We start from the raw sequence: 20923 nt of genomic DNA, 5'->3' as shown, positions 1-20923 counted from the left end.
CAAGCTAGTATGATGAGCTTAAGCATCAGCTTCCCTAATGCTCCTCCATCTCCTGGGGTGCAGGAAACCATACTGAACTGTGCAGGTTGGAAAAGAGATGGCTTGGGAGGGAGGTGACAGGGCACTGCAAAGCGGGACCAATGACTCAGCCCCTTTTCCTGTACAGGAACCACGCAGTGCTCACAACACAGTAGCGGGCCTGTACAGCTCCTTGCCAAAGGAGCTTTTAGRTGTCAAAAATTTACATGGGGTTCAGGGGAGCCTGGCCAGGCTTACAGAATGGAAATCCAGGGAGTGCTACTAAACTCAGAAAAAGCACATCTAGATCAGAAAATGTTCTCAGTAGTAAAGAGACAACCAGATTATTGTTTATTCTTGGCTTGTTTTCACTCTTTCCTGTGCACCCAGTTTTGTCCACTGCTGGGACAAGATGCCTGGATACATGGATGACCCATTCTGATCTTCTGTGCTCTCTTACATGCTCTCATGGCCTGCTGCTGATGGAGGCCCYGGATTAGCTAGCCCAGTCCTGTCTCCGTCCTTTGGTGATGGTGGGTTTTCCTTCCTTGCTGAGCAGTCTGCTATCATCTGCATTACCCAGGGAAAGCTTGTTTGGCCACTTTCACTCTTCTTCCCTTTCCTACTTCTGCCTCTCATTGCCAAAAGTTTTGGCYGTGCTTTGTACAAAAGAGGACTTGGAAAAGGCCAGTGGTTCTGCCGAAGTGTGGGTCACAGGCCTTTTCAGAGCAGAATGGACAGAAAACAAATATAAATAAATAAAAGAGTTGCTATTTAATTTAAAATACATTTGGGGTTGGAGGCATTCCCTTGCAGGCTGTGCTGCCTCATGAGACCCAGGAGGCAGTGGGAGGCAGGTAGGACAGGACACTAGCACAGGGGCAGCGCTTTCCCCTGTCCTGCTGTCCCAGGCAGACAGCCACATTCCTGCAGTGCCATCTAGTGCCCAGTTCCACTTCACCAAACTTCTCCKGCATCAGACTCCTGGTCCAGGCTGGTGAATGAGTCCTCCTCCTGCCCTGCTTCATAGTAATAGCCCACATCATTGTCCTCTCTGTGCAGGCTGCTGGCATGGATGGACAGCTAGATTCACAGCAGTGCTCTGGCTTGGAGAAAACTAGGAGGACATTGTGCCAAGCTTGGTCCCATGTCTGTTGGAGATGAGAAGATAAAATACTGCTGACCTTTTCAGGATGCTGCACAGGACCTTCTGTAGGCATTTGTTCGGGAAAGTACATGGACCTGTGCCAGTAATGAGGCAGAAAGTTGTATTTGCTGGCTACACTCAAGTCTACCTTGGTGGACATTCAGACAACATGCCTTCCTTCGCTCAGCCACCTGGCCCGATACATTGTACATCCTGGTGTGTCCCCATGACAGAGTGGGGCACTGTAGATGTGACCCAGCTTGGCACGAATGATGCCTTCCAGCTCCTGGTCTCCCACTTCAGTTGCTGCCGCAAGGGCCAAGAGGAAGTAGCCTGCTGCATCCTGTTCATCCTAACCATAAAGGACAGGGGAAAGCATTAGGAAGTGGTTTAAATGAAGGTCACACAGTGTGAGGGAACTGGAGCAGCGCCCAGTGGTTCCAGGCAGAACCCTGTGACACTTGACTTAAATGAAATGGGCTCTGTATTGTCACAGCTAAATGCCAGCACTTCTTTCCAAATTGTCTTTCAAAACCTGGTGTGCCAGCATTGTGCATATTTATTTTAAAGCTGCTGAAGGACGAAGGGTCACAGGATGCAGCCATCTACATGTGTGGCTGCTCTGTCAGCAAATGTGATGCTCCACCTTCAGTTCTCTGTCAAGACCAGTCTGTTCAATGGAAAGAGATTTCCTACCTTTAGTTTGTGCAGGGTCAGATTGCCAAGGTGGCAGTACACCTTGGAGTAGTACAGGGCTTCTCCAGTGCACTGTAGCAAGGGAGAATGTAAGGCAAGTGTCTTCAGGTAGCAATCTTCAGCCATCTCATACATCTGTAGAAAATAGTAGACTGTAGCCAGGCGATGGAAGGCAACCAGCTCTTGCAATTGATCTCCTGGAAAAAGAGTTGCTGATAGAGTCAGCCTGCAGCATGCTCCCAAATCATTGCCAGCCCTGCACTCTGAGCCATTTGGGGATGTGTTTGTTCAACAGCCCAGGTGTGCAGATACCTTCATAAGGAGACAGCAGGGTTGAAGATGGCCCAGAGAAGACAGAACTATGKGCACAGTTGCTGATATCAAGCCAGGACAGATTGCCCAGGGAATATCATTCAACCAGAGCATTTCTGGGGTGTTAGAAAGGGCCACTACAAGACTGGCTCTATGTCAAAAACTTATGCTGGTATTTTGCCTGTTTAAACTATTCCCGTAATGGGAAGGCATGAGTTTATCAGAAGAATAAATGCAGAGAGGAACAGTTGACTACTATGCCTTCATCATACTTCCTGTGCTCTGGTGTAGCAACAACCCTTTGCTCAGCCCAGTTCCACCACACCATAGAAGAGCACTTCCATGTGGCTATCATGAAGCTTAAAAAGGGAAGTGGCCTTATAAAGATGTTCCTCTTTAGGATAAGAATAGGTCCAAAGATCTTATGAAAGTAGGAATATCCTCCTTTCACAGGCACACTGTTCTCATCCGGAAAGGCAGCCCCTTCCCCAGGAACAGGTAACTCCATGTACCCCACAGGTTTGCATCACTCACCCACCCTGGTGCTCAGCCTGGCTGCCAGTGTGGCAAACTCCAGTGCCTTCTCGTAGCCCTGCAGTCCAATCTGCAGCTCTGCTAGCTTATTGAACAGCCGTAGCTCTGTCTTAATGGCCTTCAGTTTCCTGGCCAAGGGCACAGCACCTCCCTGAAGAGAGAAAACAGTGAGTCCATCCTGTTCCTAGAGGTACGGGTACTGCACTTCCCTTGGAGGGGTGATAGAACTGCAAGAGATGGACCCAGCACTTGACAAGGAAGTCAGTCTATGGGGTGGTTTAGTGCTACAGCAGGGTGCTGGATATCCTGATTCTAGCCTCTCCTTCCCCTTAAAACTGAGTTGYATATCCCGGAGTGTGGTCCTCAGAACCTCACATTTCTGCCATTCCCTAGGCACCTGAAATTCCAACTCTGAACATGTCCTCAGGAGTGACCAGCTCACATCTGCCAGGTTTTACAATGTAAGGCCGCTGCCTTTAAACCTGCTTAGACCATGACTGGAGCCAGGCTGTGTAGAAACTGCAGTGCTTGCTACTACCTGCTTGTCCCAGCTGAGGGTCTACACTGGAAGAATAAGGTACAATTCCCCAGAGCCTGGCAGGTACCCCCCTGAAAGCTTTAGCTAGGTGCTAGGCTCTAGAAGAACGCAAAAGTTTTTAAGAYACATCCATCCTCAGTATTTCCTACCAAAAATTCCAAACTCTGGCACACTCTGAATTACCCCATCTCTCTCCACCCTCTGTCTTTTCAGCCTGGCCATGAGAYGTTGCAGTCAGCCCTGGCAGAGAGCTCTCTATGGCTATCACCTATGRGAACACAAGGACAGAAATGCTCAGAGGAGTCAATACCCTATAATATTCCACTGCTCGATCTCTGTTTCGGCTACCATTAAAAAAGGTATCACCCGCTTTTTCATAAAGGTCCATGGCCACGGAGAAGTCCCCAGATTTCACAGCAGTCTGAATGGCTGCCTGAAAGGAAAAGCAACTGGAGTGAGACCTGTAAAGAAACTCATTTGAAAACAGAGAACTAAATCATCATAGATGTGAGTCTCAGCACTTCAAACAGCATGTATACATGCTGTCAAGCAGGTATGAGGGACTGTCATGATGCATTTGCAAGTGATGTGTGCAAGGATGGAGCTGGGAGCCAGATAACACATCACTGTGCTGGATTATTAAAGGCATCAAGATCCGAGCTGGGACAATACAGCCAGCACCTGCCCTGGCCCTGGGCTTTCATTATGGTATGATAGAGCCAACATGAAGATTAACGAGGAGAACAGATAGCCTAGACAGAGAAAGGCAGGGCCAGCAGGAGTGAAAGTAAGTACATTAATTTCTGTGAAGAACAGATATTTGTGCCAATTATGCACTTGGCCTTGGTGTCATCTTCCAGTCAGAACATGCATGCTGTTACTTCCAGTAGTAAGTTTCCACTGCTCRTGAGAAGATTCTCTTTCCCTTCCAAGATTCTCAGCACAAAATGGCTCCTACCAACCCACACCTAATTGTGATGCAAATGCAGTTAGCCGGGATGGGAATGGGGACCAGTCCAGCAACCTCCTCCATACCTGAAAATACATTTCCACCAGCTCATCTTCCTGCATGAGATAGTAAAGCCTGCCTGCCTGCAACCAGGCCTCTGCTGCTTTGACTGTCTCCCCAAGATCAATGAAGATCCTTAGACTCTGCTTCGTGCAGTCCAGGGACTGTTTCAAAGCTCTGTGATGGTAACAGGCAAAAAGGCATTACAGAGAAATCACAGGACACCTCCAGTAACTGGCTGCAAACCTACCCCAACAACTCCCCTTTGGCAATCCCATCTTCTCCTACAGTAGCTGTGGTTAGAGACAAATGAACAGTCATAGCTCTTATCAATGTGTCCTGGCAAAACGGTAAAAGTATCCTTGCTTTAGTACATGTGTGTGTGTCATCTGGCAGCCTTAGGCCAGCCTAGCATGGCTGCCCACCCTCCAGTGCTCAGCACAGCCCTGTGGCAGCCTGCTCCCAAAGAGGCTGCTCCCCGTCTCTGCTCATTTCAGCTGATAAAGAGAGTTTTGTCTGGGTCATCTGCAAACCGCATTTGCTACCCCTGTACTAAGCCCGAAGGTAACATCAATGCATAGCACTTCTAGTTACACGTGGGAGCACAGACCATGTATGCTTGCATGTCTTCATTTTTCAGTCAGCATCTGGCACCCAAAACCACATCTCTGCCTATTGTTTGTCCCACGGTGCAGCCAAAGAGACAGATCTGTGGCCAAATGTGCAAGGCCTTGCAGACCCTTTGCAAGCCACTGGTCACCGGAGGCCAAAGGAACAAGCAGCAGGACAGGGTTACCAGAGATTGGACACTGCCTCCAGAAGGCAACCATGGTGAAGGGAGAGAGTGCCCAAGGTATGTTTGTTTGCTTGGTGTCCTGTCTGCTAGCAACTGGGCTCCAGCTGTCCTTTGAATTCAGTGAGTGTAGTGCTTTGTGGTCTTAAATAGCATCATTCACATGACAGGCATCTGCTTCTTAAATTCCTTCCCTCTGAACTCACTGTGACCTAACATCCAAATTAATGACAACTCCTGCCCATTTGTCCTTCTGGGGACATGGGAACTAACTCTCCATTATTTGACATATTTGCTTTTAAAAAACAGAGAAAGTCTGTTGTCTATCCAAGTCTCTTTCACTCCTCTTCTGCCTAATCTAATCAGTCACCTGCCTGTGTCAAACTGGAGATTGAAAGGTGAGCTGATATGGGGTTTTAAGTACATCCCTGGGGAAAATACTCCAGCAGAGCTAGAAAGGGCAGACTCTATCAAATGATAGATAAGGAATCTATTTTTACTAGTGAGTGGTGATTAATCATTGGAATAAGCCACCAAAGGAAGTGATGAATTCTCTGCCTCTCTGTTGCTTCAGATCAAAGATGGATGTGTTTCTGGAAAACCGTGTTTGGCCAAACCTAAGTCACATCCCAGCTACTGGCCCAGTGTTTGCTGAGCTATCACAGAGTTCTGGTTGACATTAAACTTTCCCATCTTCACTGCACAGTGACAGCTGGCCAATCTCAGCATTTCACTAACTTCATCAGCATGCAGGAGGTGCAGTTAGAGCAACCACACACCTTCCATCCCTTCTCAATAGAGACCCTTGCTCCAAACACCTCAGAAAAGCTGCTGTTAATGCTTTGGGTGAGCAGAGACGAGTTTTATGAGCTTCTAGACTGGAAAATGCCGTAAGCTGAACTTACTTGGATGTGTCCAGAGCCTGGTAGAGCTGGCTGAGGGCCTGCTGGACATTGCCTTCCATCTCTCTGTCCCGGAGCTGTTGTGCCAAAGATACCCAGTGCTCATGGTAGGTAATGCAGGCCTGGAGATTAGGAGATACTTTGCTGTAGAAATGGCAGAGAGATTCAGTGATGTGAAGCTGACCTGCATGGTACAGGGAAGAGAAAAGTACAAATCAAACAGCTGAGTTASGGATCTAACAGGGTGCTGCACAGAGGTGGGCACTGCCCTGGTTCCCACCAGTAAAGCTATACTCACTCCTCACATTATGCCACTTCAGGGCAAAAAGCAGTGCCAGTTCGTAACAGAGTCTACCATCTTCTATCCTCTGCCTGTTTATCATGGCCTGTGCAAGCCACAGCAGCACCTGGCCCATCTCCATCTCCAGGTCTTCAGCGCCCTGGAGTTCAGCATAGAGTTCAGCAGACTGGAGCAGGTAGATCTCAGACAGCTGGCTTGCCCCATGTGAAAGGGTCAGCTGCCCCAAGTTAGCCAGGGTAATAGCCTGGTTCCTCTTGTTCCCAGTCTCTTTGGCTTTGTGTAGGGCCTGGAGGTAATTCTCTGCAGCTTTTTGCAGCTGCCCTTCTCCCTTCAGGGCAATGGCAAGCAGATTGTGAACAGCTCCACCCTGAGTCACACTGTCTGTCCCATGCAGAGAATCTAAGAGCTGCCACATGATCTCTGCAGCTGGGCCCGGCTGGCTGTCCAAGAGATACATCCACCCCAAACAGAGAGAAGACTCAAAAGCCTCCTCCTCACTCATCAGCCTGCTAAGAGCTACAGCTGTGGCTGCATAACAAACTGCCCCATCCAACACACCATGCTGGAGATACATTCGAGACAAAATGGCACACAGTGTCCTCTGAGTGGGCACAGCTCTGTTGTYACAGGAGAAATTCAGTGCCTGTTTGAGATAGAAGCAAGCCACTGCTGGGATGCTTCTCCTTTCTAGTTGACTTCCCAGGAGCTTGAAAGTATTTTGGAGGATGAAGCCAGCTCTCCAAATGGGTGTTGGTGCCCCCTTGACACCACTAGGAACAAACAACCTGGCAGAGGCCAGTGCAATGTTTGGCAAATACTTCTTGTCATACAAATAGCTCAAAATAGGAGTGGCATCCAGTGGCACAGCACTAGTGTCYGGTCTGAGTAAAGTGGTGGCAAGGCATTGAAGATGCTCAGTAAAGGGAAGAACTTCATCAGTTTTGCCCAATTGTAGGAAGAGTTTGACAATAAGGAAGCAGACTCGGGCTTCCAAGGGAGTATTACCCACAGCAATGGCTTCTCTGAGGACGTACTTCATGACCTCCAGCTCATTCTCTGAGCTGAAAGAGTGGCCAGGCAGGCAGACAAGCAAAGTCACTGTTTTCCCCAGCAAGGAAGAGAACTTGTGCTTCATGTTCTGTTTCAAGTAGATGGAAGCAAGGTTCACATGCAACGCAGTCAGCAGGGGCAGATCCCCAAAGCCCCTGTCCAGGATGCTCAGGGCTTCCTCGAAGTAGACTCGGGCCTGGGAGAACTTGACCTTTTTGATGCAGAGCTTACCCAAGAGGAAACAGAGCCGGACATGAGCCCAAACTGAATGAGTCCTCTTGGCCCAGTTCCTGGAGGACTCAAGGTACAAGATCAGTTCATCCTCATCAGAAAAACCGTAAAAAGTGGAGCTGAGAAAGGAAAAACTGAGATCATAGAGGCTTTGAAAATTGGACACATAACTGCCTTGGTTAAGGAAGGTCAGTATGGGGTCAAAGACATCAGCATCCTCCATGTGTCCAACATTCAGATCTACAAAGAACTTGGGATCATCAAAATCATCTGGCTTCTCCAGGAAAATATCTTCCAGCGTAGCAGGGGCTGCTTCACTCCCTGGGCTAGACTTCTCAGAGGTGCTAGGTGTTGCCAAGCCATTTATTTCCTCCCAGGACTGGAGCAGCTGGATATCCTTGTAGCTCTGGAGAACAGCCTCTGGAAGGGACAGGCAGATCACAGTGGGATGTTTCCCTATGTCAAAATCCACTCTCTGAAGTCATCATAAAAACCCTATTCAGTCCCCTCTACATACTCACCTGATGGTATTTTTGAGAATGTGGCTGTGGGTTCAAAACCATCTACACAGACAAGGAGACAAACAGAAAACAAGAAGCCTAAAGCCTTGGTCAATGTTAGCATGCACAGACAGCACTCAAATATTACAGAGATCTGCTGCTCTACTAAAGCAGGACCTGTATTTGGAAGATTAGGCTCACTYATGGCGCTGGACAGCACATGCAGCTGTAATTGCAACCCCTCCTCCTGGAGGTCCGCATGTAAGAAGACTGGGAATAGCTATTAGGTGATGGTTGGGTGAACACTGGCAACATTATAGTTACTCAGGAAAAAGTAGATTTTATTTTTCACAAGTAGGGTGAGCTCTGTCTCTCTTTAGAGCTTTGTTGTGACTATTCAGAGATTTCAAATATACATGTATTTCTGACAGGTTCTACCCCTAGGATTATTGTACCTTCACTGGAGCATCTGGATGCTGAACTGGCTGATCTGAAGTTGACCAAAACCCCACAGGTTCCCAAGGTTCAGCCCTGGATGACCACATTGCTCTTCTAGGCAGTGAGAAGGCAGAAAACTGAGGCAGAGTGATTAGCTGTAGTCCAAAAGCCACACCACAAATACAGTGAAATACAGTGCAAATACAGTGTTTCCTGAGAACTACACCCAGGAACCCTGGCCTCTTGGCTCCCGCTCTGGGCACAGAGACAGTATCATTGTTACTTTAGTTGTGCAATGCTCTTCAATATACACCCAAAGGTCAGACAACAGCAGGAGACTAGGCTCTGCATGAACCTCTCAGGAGAAGCCAGATAGTCATTTTTTTTTTCTATTGTACAGGAAAGAGTTTGATTTCTCCCTGCCTCATATTTCATCCTTTTCCAAAGCCTTTCCTAACCCTCCAGTCTCTCTGAGGAGCTCAGTAGGATCACCTCTTACTGCAGGCGGTCAACAGCCAGCACCTACAGCCAGCATCAGTCCAGAGCAGCATCTGCCAGGGATGAACCACAGCCCTTGAGGCAGAGAAAACTCCTCCAAACTGCAGTATGGCAGGGCCCAGCTCTTAAGGGTATCTACAGCTCCCATAACCAGGCTGAGCAGGGGGCTCAAAAGTTCTTCCAGCTGCAGCAATTCTCTCACCTGAGCAGCTTGGAGCAAGGAGCTCTCTAGATACAGCCCAAAGCTGCTCTCCAAGGGCACCAATGGGGCTGGGCACCTCAGAGAGGGGAAACTCACCAAGCCGGTACACAGAGGTGATGTCAGTGTGTGCCAGGTCACTGAGCAGGGTGGCAAAGTGCTGCTCACTGCCATTGCAGGGGATGCACAGGAGGGAGATTTTTTCTTCTTCACTCAGAAACACTAAGCTCTTTCCCCTAGGTCAAGACATACRTCAGGAGAAAATGGTCAGTGTCTTCCCCTCCTCTGACACTACTGCTGTCCTGAGGGGTGCAGGTGGACTTTCCTATTCCTCTGCCTCTTCTGCCTCCTCCCACTGGGAAAGCTGTTCTGTAGATGAATGCCAGAGTCTGAACACCTTCCCCATRAAGGATCTCAAATCCAGCTCCTCCATGGAGGAAATGATGGATGCCAGAGCAAGGAACCCRTTGGTCTTCTTAGTCTCCAAGAGGGTATCAAACCAGAACTATGTCGTTAGAACAACACAGAGACAACTACCAGGGTCGTCAGAGCGAGACTCTGTCACTTTCCTTCCCTAGTAACTCCTATCACGTCCTTSGAGGGAGTATAGCTCTACTTCATGAGGAATTATGTTGTTCTACCTCATCATCCCACAGAAAACAGAAGGGCAGAAGGAAGCAAAGTAAGCCTCATTTTTCATGGCAGTGCTCACTGTCCCCCGTCCATGCCAGACTCACAGCCCCTCAGACAAAGCTACAAAGTCAGGAACATTTCTAGCCAAAACAGTGAAGCCAGCTGGTCAGTGACATAGCTGTACTGGGCCGTCTCTGTTTAAAGTGAGYGCTAGTCCAATGCCAGATTTGTCCCATCTAAGAATCACTGACGACAAGTGATGATAGCTCTGTCTGGGCAGAGATTCCTGCAACCTGTTGACCGAAAAGCCTGGTCTGGGCTCCTGGGCAAACCTCAAATGAATCCTATGTGGAGGCCTTGCAAGTCAAATAATCTGTCCTGGCTTCTCAGACAAACTTGAGTTGGGATACAGAGTCCACCCTTCCCCTTCTCCTAACCATAAATTCATCTAGAAAGTAGCAGTAAACTTACAGAGGTTCACAGGCCTCAGCATTTATGCATCTGGTTGGGACAAAGCCGATATTCCCACTGTTTAGGGATTTTCCCACAAACCACGGCAGTCCTGGAATAAGGAAGCCAATGACTTCTATGCTGTCTTCCTTGGAGAAACTCAGTTCATCCCAGGCTCCTCCTCTGTGGTCCTCTATGGCTGTGCACCTGCCTTTGACTGAGAAACAAAGAAAACAACTGCGTTTCAGTGTGTGAGGCTTGCTGCTTGAACTTCCTTGCTAGAAAAATACTAGGCAAGGACAGACCACAAGCTTAGCTTGAGAAGGCTACCTTTTTGTCCTCTAGGATTTATTTATTCCCCTCAGACTCAGACCTCTGCGGTTTCTTTTTGAGAAGAGTATTTTGATAAAAGATACAATAGGCATGGATAAAACCCTGCAAAGCTGAAGAGCAAAACCTCTGAGARTAGTAGTTTGGAAGGCAGGTGGGAAAATGAAACTGCTGGAGCTTAACAGAAGCTGGCTTGTCTCAGCTTTCTGTCAGAAGAAAATCTTTAACAGTGCAAAWGTCCATCACACTATGTATCAGATTCACACCTGCAGTGACTTCCCATGTCCAGTGTGCTCTGAATGGTGACTGATCAGGACTTGCATRGGGCTAATAGCAGAATAGTTGGCATGGGTTTTGTGTGCACACTGGTGGGAGTCAGGGAGTATTTAAAAATCCTGAAAGGATTAAAGGAGAGAGACAAAATTACAGTAGGAGAAGAGAAAAAGCAAAGCTAGCAAAAGGATGTCATTAGCAATTTTTTGTATTCTGTGCTTTTCAGGTCAGCCCTCCAAGTATATGCAATTCCTGGTGTCTATTCCCCATTCAAGAGAAACTAAAGACATAGTTCTCCCAAGAGCACTTTGCAATGAAGTATCATTGTCAGAACAATAGATCTGCCCTTTGCATTTGTAGCTGAACCCAGGTTTGCAAAAGCTGTGCCTTTGCCTGGGAAAGGCAGACAAGTTACACAGGTGTCACTCACCAATTGGCTGAGAAGTTGTCCCACTTATCTCCTGGGAAATGCCAAAACTCACAGCATGATTCTTCAGGAACCACCTGTAAGGCGAAGGGTAACCAGAGGGTTACTAGAAGGTCCTCCCTGAGCAGTCCTGTCATCAGTCCATGAAGAGGACTTCATGAGCAGGAAAAAATGCTCTGTCCCCTGCGAGTGCCYGAGCTCACGTGGAGCGTGCCTGGCACAGCTACTCCAGTAATGCCTTGGTGCTCCTGGGCATGGAGAGCCATCTACACCTCTTGACTGCAGCCTTGTGTATGCCTCCTGCATCCTGCAGAGCCTCATGCATCTTGCAGAACAGGGTAATTTTGCCTGTTCCCATGGAAGAATTTCACTATACAAGTTCAAAAGGTGCTGCAGGTATCTTTGAGGCTCAGACAGGTGTTTAGCATGAGGCCTAGTGTTGATTGCCATTACCTAAGCCTTGGGCTATGTTTTTCCTCCAACTATTCATCTCTAAACGTCAAATAACTGCATGTATGACCTAAATCAATATCATATCAGAACGTGATCAGAATTAAGTCCTTCGTCCATCCTGTGAACAGAACCTGAACTGGTTCCAGTGGCTGTATATACTATGTATGTCCTCAAAAAATTATGCAGCCCTTGCCCCACTGTCAGAGGTAAGAGCAGTTTCTCATCCCAGACTTGGTGYCCTGGGATCAGGAATTAATCTTGGCTTAAGCACTGTAACAGAACAATCTACTTACTGGTAAAATGGATGAGGTATTGGCTCTAGAGCTGTCACAGGTACAAGGCCTCGTTGACCCGTCAATAAGGACATCCCTTCCCACTTAGACTCTTCTCCAATGTTCTTCACATGGATCAGCTCATTCCTGTAGAGCCTCAGGCCATCCTCTCCCTCCTGCTGTGGCTGGCAGACACTGGGCACTGCCCTGGAAAAAAAGTTACCTGCAGATAGAAAGTCATGCCTAGGTCAATTGCATCAGTGCAAGATGGAGCCCACAGTGGAGCCACAACACAGTTCTGCTGAGATGCTTTTGAGGAAGTCCCTACATGTGTGCTACTTCTCACCTTCCTGGAGTAGCAGCCCCAGATATATGCAGGCCAGGCGATCTTCATTTACAGTAACTTTGATCTCAGTGTCCTCCATGAGAGCACCATTTAGCCAGTATACCTGGTCAAAGAGAAGCTGCTCCAAGCAGCTGGCCACATAGCCTAAAAGACCAAAGGGAGAAAGCAGTGTTAACATCCTCCTTTGCTGGAATGGCTGGCATGCTCTTTGAATATCTCCCAATCTGCCATTTGCAACCACATTGTGAGGCAACAGCCTCTAATTCTGCCCCCATTCCCACCAGGTGCAGTAAAGGGATTATACAAAAGGCACCCRCACGTGTCTTCTTCGCTGAGCCGGACAATGGCTTCCTAGATCTGTACATGGTCACCAAGGTCTTTCAATCTATTTTTCTTCCTCTTTAGGCTTTCTAAACTGGTATATTACTGTATCTTTGRCATGACAGAACACCTTCTCCCAAAATTCTTCTCTCACTCTCTCTTTTTATCTCCCACACCCTGCTTCATGTCTTGAATACTTTACCTAACGTCAGGTAYGTTGAAAATTTCCAGATTTCTTCCAGGGTTTTAAAGGTGAGGAGGAACCGATCCTCCTGTGCTTGTACACAGACCAGCCTGGCTGAGAGCTCCTACACAGAGAAGACAAAGAAAGAATAAGGGGAAGTCTGGGGARCCTGACGGGAATTCTTGGCAGTGTGGAGCCAATAATAATACTAGAGTCTGTAATGAGACTAGGGAATCTTTTATTAGCATATTCGAAGACAAAGCTGTTTGAGTTGGTCCCTTTGACTGGTCTTAAAGGTGTTGCAACCAGCTGAGTCTGTCAGCCAAGAGGGATGGAGTAAGTACAGTGACAGCTCCCTGTGATGCAGCCATGGGAAGGCAAAGAAACTGAATTTSCTCCTCCTGATCATTTCCTCTATCTCACACACCAGAACTACTGTGCTTTCGAAATCCAGGGTCCAGCATCATTCTGTGCATGGGTTAATGTTCAACCAGGACAAGGACAACTTCCAGATGGCAACTCCAGCGGAGTTAAGAAGAAATCCAGTCCTCCTGAGACTACAACCACAAGGTGTCTGAGGCTGAGACCAGTGACTGTGCCTTGAGATAGAAGTTCTTCTTTCACTGTTGCTGGCATTAGTACTTCTGGACTGTTCCAGATCTTCTGGACAGATCTGCAGGGAGCCCTGAGCTGCCAGGGCCTTAAAGATCTACAGAAAAGGAAAATTCAGGCCAGGGAATGTCTCTATACCTGCAGTGATTTCCTTTATGAAACCACAATACTCCAAGAATCTCTGTGAATCTCTAGGGCTGCTGCCTGAGGGGAAATCGTGCAGACCCTACACACTTTGCCTGTCTTCTTTTCATCTAGGCTGATTTCCAGTAGGACATAGGCAGTTCCACTAGGGACCTAATGCTGTTGCACAGCTTTGATGAACCTAGCCCTATGCAGTGCTTGTAATTTAGCACTGACCATATCATTACAGGCATGATTTCTCAGGCATCTCGGTGCCTCCAAAGTCATGTTCCTGATATGAGGTTCAGCTTTGGATCTACCTCTCCATTATTGTTTTCTTTCCCTATTGTTCCCATCCCCTACGCATAGTGCCYGTGTCCAGGAACACACACCTACAAGGGCCTTGGAGGAACTGCTCTTTTTCTTCTTGGTTTGGTGCCCATCACACATCCCATGCAGACTAGGTGCCTTCCAGTGTTATGCTTTTATCTGCTAGGGCCTGGGGTCCTACCTTGAACAGAGCACAGACTTCTCTGTCGTCATTCTCCAGAGCCCACAGCTTCTTTCTGACTGCTTCTTGGAGCTGGGAATTGAGGCACTGGGAGGAGCGACTCTCAATAGAGAAGAAGAGTGAAATCTCTTGAAAAGGAAATGTGCAGGGTTAAGGGGAGAAGGAGCTCCATGCAGAGCCCCCTCCATCGCACAGCTTTCCCTGCAGTCAGTCCCACTAAAGCCAGCCCTCACTTGGTTACAGTGCTCAATCAGCATAAACAGATACCATCCTCTCKCTCTAGATACTAGCAACAAAGGTGAGAAACAAAAGGAATGCCAGGGGTCTTCAGCTGCGGTGCCAGTCCTTGCTACATACAACCTCTAGAAAATTGTGTGATCCAGAAGGCAGCATTTTACCTGGTGGAAAACCCTCCTCGACAGCCAGCAACACTGAAGAGGTATCTCGCAAACCTTCTGCTGCCTCTGTAGCAGGATCACTTGGCTCTGGCTCCCCAGCATTACCTGGCAGGGAAGTGGGACACAGAAGAGCTGCTGTCAAATTTTATGATAGAGCTGTAGGACATTCTGCCTAACCATGTCACCTGAAAATAAAGTCCATAAGTCACATTGCAGATCTAGCTGGAGAACTGTATGAATCTGGTATCACCTTAAAATCATGCTCAAAAATGGAAACAAGAACCCTAAGATTAACGTGTCCTCACTATATCCTTGATGATTGGCTTCCTYTCAGTGCTGGAGTAACCTTGAAGTGAGGAGACTCCCTTCTTGCTCTAGGGACAGACCCTCCTGGAGCAGATCTGTTAGCAAGGTGGCTCTATAACAGGGACATTTTTTGGAGGGGATCTCAGAAAAAGAACAATTCTCCAGCACAGGAGAGCCAAGGATTTATAAAATGCTTTGCTTATTAACTTGACAGTTGAAATAAGTTTTTCAAATCTACTCCTGTGCTGGCATGGATCTGAAATCCAAGCCAGATTCTCTCTGCTTCACACATCATCAGCTCTTGCCAGAAAAGATTCTGGAAGTGAAACTTTAGTTGGTAATTATATTAATAACAGCTGAGGCACATAAAAATTCAGCTTACTTCTCCACAGCTGTATTGTCTGTGGCGGGATAATAAGATTAAAAAYAAGTTTTGTTAGTAATCAAATAGGGCTTGTAAGGCAAGTCCCTCTGTACCTAGAGATCTAGAGCTGGAACAGTCCAGTGGCTTCAGACACTTTTTTGACCATAAGTGTACTTCACAGTTCATTTTACTTAGTCAGCTTTGCTAGTCAATAAAATAAGTTGTGATTTGCACATAGAATTATAAACATTATTTATAGTTAGCAGTACAAAAGAATCACCCAAGGCTGGWCATGTAATAAATGGGCTTTTCTTTGAAAGAAAAGCCTCTACCTTTCACTTCTGAACAGACGGTTTTAACACTCATAAAGGACTTCATTCAAGARCTCTGTCCCCTTCCACAGAGGTGGGAAACTGAGACAGGGAAGTGAAATGAGCCAGAGGCAGAGTTAAAACAGAGCCTGACTCCCACCTAGGCTGAGTCTGACTGCATTTAACAYGTCCCTCCTTTCCTCTCCGTATCTGGTAAGCCCCAAGCAGATGCCGTTCCTCACGGCAGGGTCAGCGCAGCTGAGGTGTCCCTCCCTTCCTCGGGGCCAGGTACCTGATGCCATGGTCTTCTCCTGCCACCATTTTCCCCGATGCTCAGCTGCGGCGTGCTGCAGATGATCCCACCTGGACAGGAGCAAGGGTGAGCTGGGACAGCACCAGTCACACTCTTCGCCTGGGGAACATGGGTGGGGGGGAGAAGCATTCAGGCACCCCGGCAGGATGCTCTTGGCCCGAGGGGTCTCCATATGATTCAAGAGCAGTGGTAACGATCGAGGGGCTGTGGGTGCAGGGTGGGCGTGCTGTGACAAGGCACACTGGTGGGTCTCTGCAGAGCTGGCTGCCTGGGTAAGCACTAGGCCACAGCTCAGCWGAGAGGACAAATGGGTTTGATCCTCATCGCATTCACAACTTCAGCATTTATTCTTGTTTGGGCCAGGCTCAGAAAGAGAACTGAAAGATTTTTCAAAAGTCAAACTGAAACTGCTGGCAGGGGAGTCATTGCCAGTTGTGCCAGTGACTCATATACCAGCCTGGTGCTGAAATATTTTATAACGCCAGTCAGGAAACTCTCCCAGGCCAACCCTAACATAGAGCCAAGCAACAGGTCCCTGGAGCAAAGGGCTGTGCTCCTGGCAGCCTGGGCTGAGCGACACACAGCACCCGCCGGCGCCAGCGCCGGCTTTCCTGGAGGACATGCAGCTGGCACAGCTGGCCCTGAACTGCCTCCTTTCTCCATCTCGTTAACACAGCCTCGTTAGATCATCTGGGCTGCCTTCATGCCAGCATGGGAATCACCTCACAGGGCACTGTCATCTCTGCCTGCTGGCCCTGGGGAGCTGCAGTACCCGCGGGGCCTCTGCTAGCGTTGCAGCAGCCCAGGGTGCTCCTGGCAGCGGTGACAGCAGGACAGGGGTAACAAAGAAGCTCCTGAAAACCCACAGCACAGGAATAAACCAGCCCTCTGTGTCACCCTCTCCCCTCCTTGGCCAAAATGTCCGATCTCCTGCCCCACACACCTAAATCCAGTGGAACATGCAAGCTGCCCAGCAAAGGCAGGGACCCTCTCTGGAGAAGCAAGCAAGCAAGCAGCTGGAGGGAGCCAGCGCGCAATGCCAGGGTCTCCCCCAGTGGTTCTGCAGCCACAGGTCGTGCAGCCCTGCTTGGATGAGCAGAGCCATGGGACCCCTGGGGCAGCTTACCTGTGCACCCCAGGGACAGGTCCTGGTGCCAAGGGGCGCCCCAGCAGCAGCCCATGTGTCCACCACCACCAGCAGCTCCAAGCCGGCGGTTGTTGCTGCCTCTGGCACGGGGTCAGCAAGCCTCTCGCAGCCRGCGAGCACTCCGGCCCGGTCGGCACCGCGGCTCGGCCCCGGCCCCTCTCACAATGCACAATGCGCCTTTTGACGGGGCAGCACCAGCAGGCGAGGCGGCGGGGGGCTGGACCCATCCTGCCGGCTGGCGTGGCCGCCCGGTGCCAGCCCCGCTGCTCCCCCAGGCTCTGCTCTCGCCCTCGCCTCTGGGAGTTTGTCACCAGGCCCACGTGGCACATTCCTCTCATTCCTCCCGCCTGCCACTGCAAAGTCACTGCAYGGGGAGTCCCGTGGCCTGCAGAGCCTGCCCGAGCTTCAAGCAGATGCCTCTGGAGAACTTCATCCCCATGCAGACCCTGAGCTCTCCACCGAAGGCAGCTTTGGTCCTGACGCTGCTGCAAGCATCTGTCTCACCTGTAGGGAAACCCTGCYGTGGCTTGTCCAGCATCCTCCATCCAGGCCTTGCTCTGTGGCTGTTCCTGGACCAGCCTTCCCACTGCCCAGCAGAGCCAGCACGGCAGCACGCTTCCCGTKTCACAACGAGGGCAGGTTTGCCCACACCATGCAGGTATCACTGGAGCAGAGCTACACCCAAACAAGCCAAAAACAAATTCCCCATAAGCACAAATACTGTTGGCACATACAAAGCTAGAAAGGCTCATCTCATCCCTGAAGAACAGCAGATCAAAAATCCCAGATTCAAATCCCAGATGTGAACACCAGGAAGGACCTATCTGGCTGCTGAGCTGCATCCCTTGAGTGGCCATGGTGATCTCTCATTCCCTCTTTGCTTACATGTTCTGTGGCCTTCTCAGCCTCCAGGACTGGGACTCCTGAACAGCTTCTTAGGCCTCAGTGTGCTACTGGTGGCAGATGCCTGAAGATGATCTCCTGGGAAGGTCAACATAGCCTCTGCAAAAAAAAAGTCTAGGGAGAGAAGCAATGGACAGGGCTTTTTTAGGGATTAGGCCTTCAGCAATCAACTGATCCTAGAACCTCCGCAGCAGTGATCTGTTTGCTGTGGTGTGCTTCACAAACACTGCTGGCTCTCTTAGAGGCCCAAACTACAACCCTAATGCTCACCAGACTCCTGGGCCATGATGGTGGCTGCCAGGCCCTGTTGCATACCCCTGAGGAATCCATGGGGAACATTTGGCTGTGGGATAAGCTATGGTACCTGCATTCTAGCAGGAGTACTTCTGCCCACTAGCCCAGATGTTCTTCCAGAAGGGAGTTCACCTTCATGGATCACAGAATCAGCAAGGTTGGAAGGGACCTCTGGAGGTCATCTAGTCCAACCCCCCTGCTCAGCAGGGAAACAACTGGCCCATACGGGGATTGAACCCACAACCTTGTTTTATTAGCACTATGCTCTAACCCTCTAATCAACTGAGCTAAACACGGAGCTGGCTGCAAAACTTCCTACAGAAGTTAAATCAAACCAAAAGACTTTGCAGGGAGGATTGCACTCAATGTTGTGGTGGTGCAATTCTAGCCAGGCACCAGCCTGACTCACTATCTGTCTGTCCAGGAAAAAGCTGAAAGAGTGGGGATTTCTACTTGTCAGAACGAACTGGATATCAAAATGTTGGGGTTGCCGGGAGAAGGGCCAGTCCTCCTCAGCCACCTCAGYACCTCTGCTCTGCCTTCTCTTCAGGCTGTCTCTCCCTGCCCCAAGCTTGATGCCTTGCTCACATCTCACTAGAGCTCACCCTGACCTCCAGACATCAGGGTGCAAAGTGCCCTTGCTATCTCTCGGTATGCTGCTGTCAAGCTAATCTTCTTTCCCATGAAGTCCTGCAAAGTAGTGCAGCTGAGAGGACCTGCAAGAAGGTGAGCTGTTGGGAAACGGCTGCACTGGCTCTCCCTTTGGCAAGGAAACTGTCTGCTTCTGTTGCACAGAGACCTTGAAAAGCCCCATATTTAGAAAAATCCCCAAGTCGACCTGGGGATATTGTGAGGAACCAGGGAAATTCACATGCAGGTGTGGRTTTTGGCATGCCTACCTGCATTCAGAGCACACAGAGCAAGTTTCTGTGAGGAGTTCAGGCACATTTCTACCTGAAAGATGTGTTGTTTTGGACCCGTGTTATTATGTTTTGTGTCACTCAGAATGCTACTTCTTTTAGCAACAGCTGTTCACCAATTTGCATTAAAGACTTTTACCTAGGAAAATACCAATTTTTTTAAAAAAATCAACAGAAGATTAGGTTTCATCTTCTAAGCAAAGATGTCATCATTTGTGGTATTGAAATTTTTTTGCTTTTAAATTTACCTAAGTAATTCAATGACCACCTCTCTAAAAGCAAAGATATCAGCCTCCTGTTGACCTGTCATGTAATTTTCCTTTTGAGCAGCAACAAAAAMATTCCAGTTCTGCTGCTTATCCTGTTGATTACCACTCCATGCCCTTCATCTCCTCTGGAAATCSCCCATTGCTCCTGTTGAAGGTCTCAGCCTGGCACCTTGGAAAAGTCCTGTCTTAATAAGTGCACTAGCAGCTTGTGAGGGCTCTCACCCCGGCCGGCCCCCGAGCCAGCAGGGACTGCTGCTGAGGTCGGCTCTCAGGGGTCTCCTCCTTTTGCAAACTCGGCATAGCCAGCACCAGCTTGGCAGCTCCAGCGCGAGGCCGACCACCAGCATACCCCCCCTTCCCTCCCCAGGGTGTGAAGCAAGAGAGAGGCACCTGCCCATCTACTGTCCAGGCAACCTTTGCCTGGGGGATACAACCGCTGCAAACACTGCCCRTCTCCAGGGTTGTCACACACGACCTTTAATTCAAGCTGAATTTGCTTTATTAAATCTAGCATGTCTGCAACTGTGATTTCTCCTTTCATTCTCCTATCAGAGCAGTTCCTGTGTTCAAAGGATCTGAAACAAGCCTACTCTTCCCCAGTCTGCTCCTCACCACCATATCTGACCCTCAGATTCAGCTGGGACCAAAAACCCAAGCTCTCCTCCCCAGCCTGGATTTATGTAGCCATGGCCCTGCTGTGGGCTGCTGGAAACACCTGCAAACTCCCCTTGCTGCCTGTGTTTATCCATCTGGGGACAAGCCACGCAGGCATGCAACAGGCATGCAGGAAGCAACCAGGCACGACCGAGACAGCCGCACGGGCGAAGCGGTGCGAGGGGCCGTACTGACCTGCTCCTCAGCACTCAGCTGCGCAGGTTCGCTCCGCTCCCCAGCGTTGTTCCTAAGCATCTTCTTCCTCTCAGAAAAGTCTTGGCCACAAAACTCCAACTTTTCAAAGCAGGGTCCCCAGAGGGAGCGCTGCCGGACTCGGAGGCGCACAGTGAGCCCGTGTGTGTGCGTGCGTGTGCGTGTGCGTGCACGCAGGGGTGTGTACGTGTTTGCAGGGCAGGCGAGCGAGCCCAGCGCCACCACTCCCTCGCACAAGGAAAGGAATTTCTTCCGAGAGCGGCTTATCATGTTGGGAACCTCCGTTTCCCAGCAGAGCCGCCGAACGCGGAGGTCAATGAGTTACCCGGGAGTTATGCTCTAAGCAGCCCAGCACGCCGGCGAGGGGATCGCTGCCTTCCTCCCCCCCCCCCGGGGAAGTGCAAGCCCCAGGGCGCTACCTGCACGCTGGGTTTGCCGTAAACAAGCACCGTAAATGCGGGYGGAAAGCCAGGGAACAGGTTGGGGTGGTTTTCAACCCGACCCGCGCCCGTGCGGCTGGACCAGCCGTGGGTCCAGCTTGCTCCAGGTGGCCGTTCTGCGTGAGCTGGCTGTGCTGGCACGCACCCATGTCCTCCTCCCGTCCTGTCCCCACGTCCTTGAGCCTCGGGACTTTCTGTCCTCGTCACACTCCACCTCCCCCTGCTGCAGCAAAGCGCCAGAGGAAAAGCTCTACCTGCGTCAGGATTTGGGCATCCTGGGGAGGTAGCGG

At 49.6% G+C, this 20923-nt stretch overlaps 1 protein-coding gene across 9 annotated transcripts; it reads right to left on the bottom strand.

Annotated features, from left to right (window-relative positions):
- Window positions 1-336: 336 nt before the first annotated feature.
- Window positions 337-20505, bottom strand: SH3TC2 (SH3 domain and tetratricopeptide repeats 2). 9 transcript variants are annotated; one of them, XM_085298070.1, is made up of 19 exons: window positions 20176-20504; window positions 17445-17615; window positions 15773-15892; window positions 14500-14604; window positions 14102-14229; window positions 12874-12979; window positions 12351-12494; window positions 12026-12227; window positions 11283-11356; window positions 10271-10466; window positions 9266-9402; window positions 8053-8094; window positions 6248-7951; window positions 5953-6133; window positions 4281-4431; window positions 3556-3678; window positions 2712-2858; window positions 1862-1996; window positions 337-1517 (listed from the first exon to the last, which is right to left on the bottom strand). In XM_085298070.1, exons 2-19 carry the CDS (start codon window positions 17476-17478, stop codon window positions 1326-1328), a joined length of 3921 nt encoding a protein of 1306 aa, XP_085154196.1. In that variant the 5' UTR covers window positions 17479-17615; window positions 20176-20504; the 3' UTR covers window positions 337-1325. The 9 variants fall into 9 exon arrangements, with proteins under 9 accessions (XP_085154196.1, XP_085154190.1, XP_085154193.1 ...); XM_085298064.1 differs by having other exon boundaries at window positions 1862-2058; window positions 2708-2858; window positions 15773-15997; window positions 20176-20503; XM_085298067.1 differs by having other exon boundaries at window positions 1862-2058; window positions 2708-2858; window positions 20176-20502.
- Window positions 20506-20923: the final 418 nt, after the last annotated feature.

This window comes from Rhea americana, unplaced genomic scaffold (genome assembly GCF_003343005.1).
Source record: "Rhea americana isolate MKP2758 unplaced genomic scaffold, rheAme1 scaffold_135, whole genome shotgun sequence".
Classification (NCBI taxonomy): Eukaryota; Metazoa; Chordata; class Aves; order Rheiformes; family Rheidae; genus Rhea; species Rhea americana.
The sequence above is the reverse complement of the archived record's forward strand: the minus strand, read 5'-3'. Positions and strand labels throughout refer to the sequence as shown.